At 37.6% G+C, this 4,512-nt stretch overlaps 1 protein-coding gene across 1 annotated transcript; it reads left to right on the top strand.

Moving 5' to 3' along the window:
• Positions 1-264: 264 nt before the first annotated feature.
• LOC21384413 (protein trichome birefringence-like 16) lies at positions 265-4,256 on the top strand. The gene is made up of 4 exons (XM_010106736.2): positions 265-428; positions 771-1,124; positions 2,307-2,502; positions 3,069-4,256. Exons 1-4 carry the CDS (start codon positions 281-283, stop codon positions 3,895-3,897), a joined length of 1,527 nt encoding a protein of 508 aa, XP_010105038.2. The 5' UTR covers positions 265-280; the 3' UTR covers positions 3,898-4,256.
• Positions 4,257-4,512: the final 256 nt, after the last annotated feature.

Raw genomic sequence — 4,512 nt, 5'->3', positions numbered from 1 at the left:
GAAAAAAAGACAGAGAGACGCAGTTGTTTTTGTTTTTTTAAGAAGAACCCATTTATTATGAGATATTTTACAGTTTAAAAGCCTGATCTATATATGTTTAGACAATAACATGAGCTGTTGAATAAGCCTTGCTCTCTCATGTCCTACATTTTTTTTTTCTGTGATTGGGAAACAAAAGAAATAAAGAAAGAAAATACCCATTTATTATTGCAACTTGCATACATTTTCCTGTTGGTTTTTAATATGGCCATTTGCTTTATTTAATTATTTTGCTTACAGAATGAAAGCAGGTTTCTCTGGATTGAGGACTAAAGAACTCACTCTAGTTACCATTCTTCTCATGTGCACGACCGTTTTCGTATGGACATGGAAGAGAACCCCGCTTTTTAGCACACTCCCTGGCCTAGGCCAATTGGAACTAAATCAAGGTTTGCCTCTCTATGCTATATTAAGCTTTCCACTGGACATGCTATATTGGATTTTGTTACTAACATGGCATTGGTGTTTAGATTATAAGTAAGTCTAGGAAGTTTTAGGTGGGATTGGTAATAAACCGCGGATATTCTGTGGATGTGAGCCCCTACCTTATAACTACGGCATAAGGGCGTTTTCTAGATAAATGCCCGGTTGAGGATAGCTCATACTAAGTTAATCTTTTCATGAAAGTTTAGCTGTTCTTTTCAACGTATGCACTGTGGAAGGGGTATATGCATTAATAACAGTGGTAACTATTTTCTCATATATTTTCCATTTGTCTTTTCATGATTCAGATACTGTGGTGAGTCCTCTTTCAGTTGGTTTGGATGAAGATGAAGTGGCGATTGCATTTAAAAGAATTGGAAAAGAACAAACAGAAAAGGAAGAAACTAGAACAGGGGGGATAGAAAATGAAGGAAACAGGAAAGATGAAACAGAAAAGGGAGAAACAAGAAAAGAAGAAACTGAAAATGAAGAGACTCGAAAAGGAGGACCAGAAAATGAAGAGACTGGAAAAAAAGGATCAAAAAATAGGGAGGCTCGAAAAGAAGGAACAAAGAATGAAGAGGCTGGAAACCAAGATACTGAAAAAGCAGCAGCTCCAAGAGGTTCTGTACAAAAATCTTTGCGAAGCAGCAACATTACAGGTATCAATATATTGGTAATCCTTATTGAGAATGATGGCAAGAAATTGTCTTCCTTTGCTTTCTTGTGATAAAACATTTAGGACATGTTTACTTGTCACGAATGAGAAAGTGAAAGGGAGAAATTGTGTTTACTTACAAAATGAGGGATGCTAATTTAGTGGGGGCCACATGATGTAGGTAGTGAGGAAAGGAAAACCAAATCCTAAGTTATCCATGGTATTGTTTCGCTTACTTCTGGAATAAAATTCAAAATTACTTTTGTAGCCTCTAATTTTCAACTAATAATTATAGGCACAAGTATATTTTAGTACTTAAGCTCGTAGGATTTATATTCCTAAAGTCGGTAAACTCTGGAAAGGGAATTCGATTGTTTCTAATTTCACTTCATAATAGGTATATAAACATATTCCTTTTGTTTCCAACACCTTTCTCTTTCTAGATACACTCCACTTACAAGTTAGTAACATGCCCTTATAAAATACTTCACTACAACAAATCACAAAAAAGGGATTCTGGTTCCTGACTAGCTCTGCACATGCGAATTTATCATTTGGGAGGAAGAATGAAGATAATTTGACTGCACATAATGCAAGTCAAGGTTTTCTCCTTTTCTAAATTTTATTTTCTAGGAGTGGCTTGGTTTTTGCACTTTTCAAAGGTACTTAAAGTTTAATTAAATGAATATTCCTAGATTAGTTCTTTCCCAATGTCTTTCTGAGGATGGATGTTTTCGTGTGCTTAAACTGGCAATCCAAGTATGGAGAGCGACCTTAATTATCTCAGCAATATATCTTTGTTTAGTTTTAAAGAGGATGGCTGAAATCCCAAGAGATGCTTTATTTGGTGTTTGCACGCTCTTTTTGGTTGCCACAGCAGTTCATGAACTTGAATACGTAATGCATATAGCAGCCTGGTAATATGATAATGATATTGGTTTCCTGAACACACTGGTAACTAAGTGATATTAACTGTATTATTAGCGGGATTCTTATCAATCAATCCTACTGCATTAAATATAATAGTGATATGATTTCTTTTGCACCATGTTCCATATTGCTCCAGTTAGTTGCATGATGTAGTAATTAGTCGATGTAAGAGTCGCTTCAATATATGTGTTTTTTTTTTTTTGAAAGAACACTGATGAACTTTTTGTGTTTTGTTTTTCTGTTAATCTTAATCTAGCCTGCAATTATGCTAAAGGAAAATGGGTTTTAGACCATAACCAGTCTTTATATTCTGGTTTCGGCTGTAAGCAATGGCTCTCATGGATGTGGGCTTGCCGATTGACGCGTCGTACAGATTTTGCCTATGAGAAGCTCCGGTGGCAACCAAAAGATTGTGAACTGGAAAATTTTGAAGGTTCCAAGTTCTTGAAAAGGTATTTTGAACGTTTTAAGGAAGTTATAATAACGGTAGAGTTTCATATATTTGATGGAAGTCAAAATCAATGAATTCAGCCTATTTCCTCCATAATTATTGTTATTGGTGTTGTTGTTATTATTATTATTATTCGTTTGTCTGCCCTAGCCTCACGGAATTATCTTTGGTCCTTGATTACCTTTTGTGCAATGCTCAAATTATTACTCAATTAGTCTCAATTAAGTTCTGTGGTATCTTCCGTTTAAACTCTCTTTAACCAGTGGGAGGGACACAGGGTTTTGTCACCCGAAAAGACTTGGGGATGTGGTTTCAGTGATAACACTTTTGTTGTTTTTATGCATGTCTTTATGGTCCATCTGTTCCACCTTTAAGAGAACATACACTTTTTGTTCGATGCTTCTGAATGCCCATGGTTATCACCATTCCGACCTACAACCTCGTTTGGTTTGGCTTACATTTCCACTTGTTTTGCCTCCCCTTTTACTTCCACATTCTTTCTTTGGTTATTCATTTGCTTTTGGAGTAGCCAAAAATATGTATCAATATGATTTTATTTTTATACAGGATGCAAAACAAAACTCTTGCTTTTGTCGGAGATTCATTGGGCAGGCAGCAGTTCCAATCTTTAATGTGCATGATCACTGGCGGTAAGGAGAGGGATGATATCGTCGATGTTGGTGAGGAGTACGGAATTGCTCAAGCCCATGGTAATGCCCGCACTCAGGGGCTTGCTTTACGGTTTTCTAGCACCAATACCACCATAATCTACTACTGGTCAGCAAGCCTCTGCTACATAGAGCCTATGAACAAGACAAATCAAGACACAGATTATGCGATGCACCTTGATCGACCTGATGCATTCTTAAGCCAAAATATCCACAAAATTAATGTCTTGGTTCTGAACACCGCACACCATTGGAATCGCGGAAAACTTAAAGCGAACCGTTGGATAATGCATGTCGGTGGTGCACTAAACACGGACAAGAATTTACAAGAAATTTGGAAGGCTAGAAACCTGACAGTTCACACTGTCATCAATTGGGCGAACTCACAGTTTCCAAAGTATCCAGACTTGAAAGTCTTTTACCGTAGCATCTCACCTAGGCATTTTGTTGGTGGCGAGTGGAACACAGGGGGTAGTTGTGACAATACCACTCCGATGTCAATAGGCAAGGAAGTTGTAGAAGACGAGTCTAGTGATCCTGTCGCCGCTTCCGCAGTCAAGGGAACAAGGGTAAAGCTCTTGGACATAACGGGTCTCTCCAAGCTTAGGGACGAGGCTCATATATCCCGATTTCGAGGACCACCCAACTCCACGGCATCGGATTGTCTGCATTGGTGTCTACCAGGTGTTCCAGATATGTGGAACGAAATTCTTTTTGCACAATTATAGCCTCTTCTAGTTCATTCTTTGCGAAAATTTCACAAAATGCTTGAACGGGTAAAATGGTAGTATTGACGGTGTCTGAGGGCGAGGGCCTATATCATGATGGAAGTGCTAAAGACGGTAAGTCAACAAAGCATAGAGCCCAAATTTGATTTGTAAAGGAAATGGCAATCATACGGTTTTATAGGTATTTCGTTATTTGGAGTACTCATAGTGTTGGGGTTGGTAGTTATAGTTTGTTGTAACAGTGGTTGCTAAGAATATTTAGCTCTGCGTTTTGCTTATTTTGCGCTTCCTTGATTGAGCATTGTTGGAGAAATTAGAAAGCGCTAGTGTAGATGTGTGAATAGGCCATTCTTGAACTCAGATTTATTTTGAGCTTTTCTACGCACTTTACAATGAAAAATCTTTGGAGGAGAAAACATGGAATCAATTCTTGAGCACTCTCTTTTTGAATAGATTGTAGAGTTTCCTAAGTTTGTAACAGAAATAAACCTCGAGGCCTTTGGAGGTGCTGAATTATTTATCCCTAATGGTTTCTTACATACATAATTTTCATCATTTTTGCTACATATGGGTTATGCATGTTAGTACTTACTGGTGGTATGCAATTTTCTCATA

The sequence above is a fragment of the Morus notabilis genome, unplaced genomic scaffold (genome assembly GCF_000414095.1).
Source record: "Morus notabilis unplaced genomic scaffold, ASM41409v2 Scaffold4214, whole genome shotgun sequence".
NCBI classification, from domain to species: domain Eukaryota; kingdom Viridiplantae; phylum Streptophyta; class Magnoliopsida; order Rosales; family Moraceae; genus Morus; species Morus notabilis.
The sequence above is the reverse complement of the archived record's forward strand: the minus strand, read 5'-3'. Positions and strand labels throughout refer to the sequence as shown.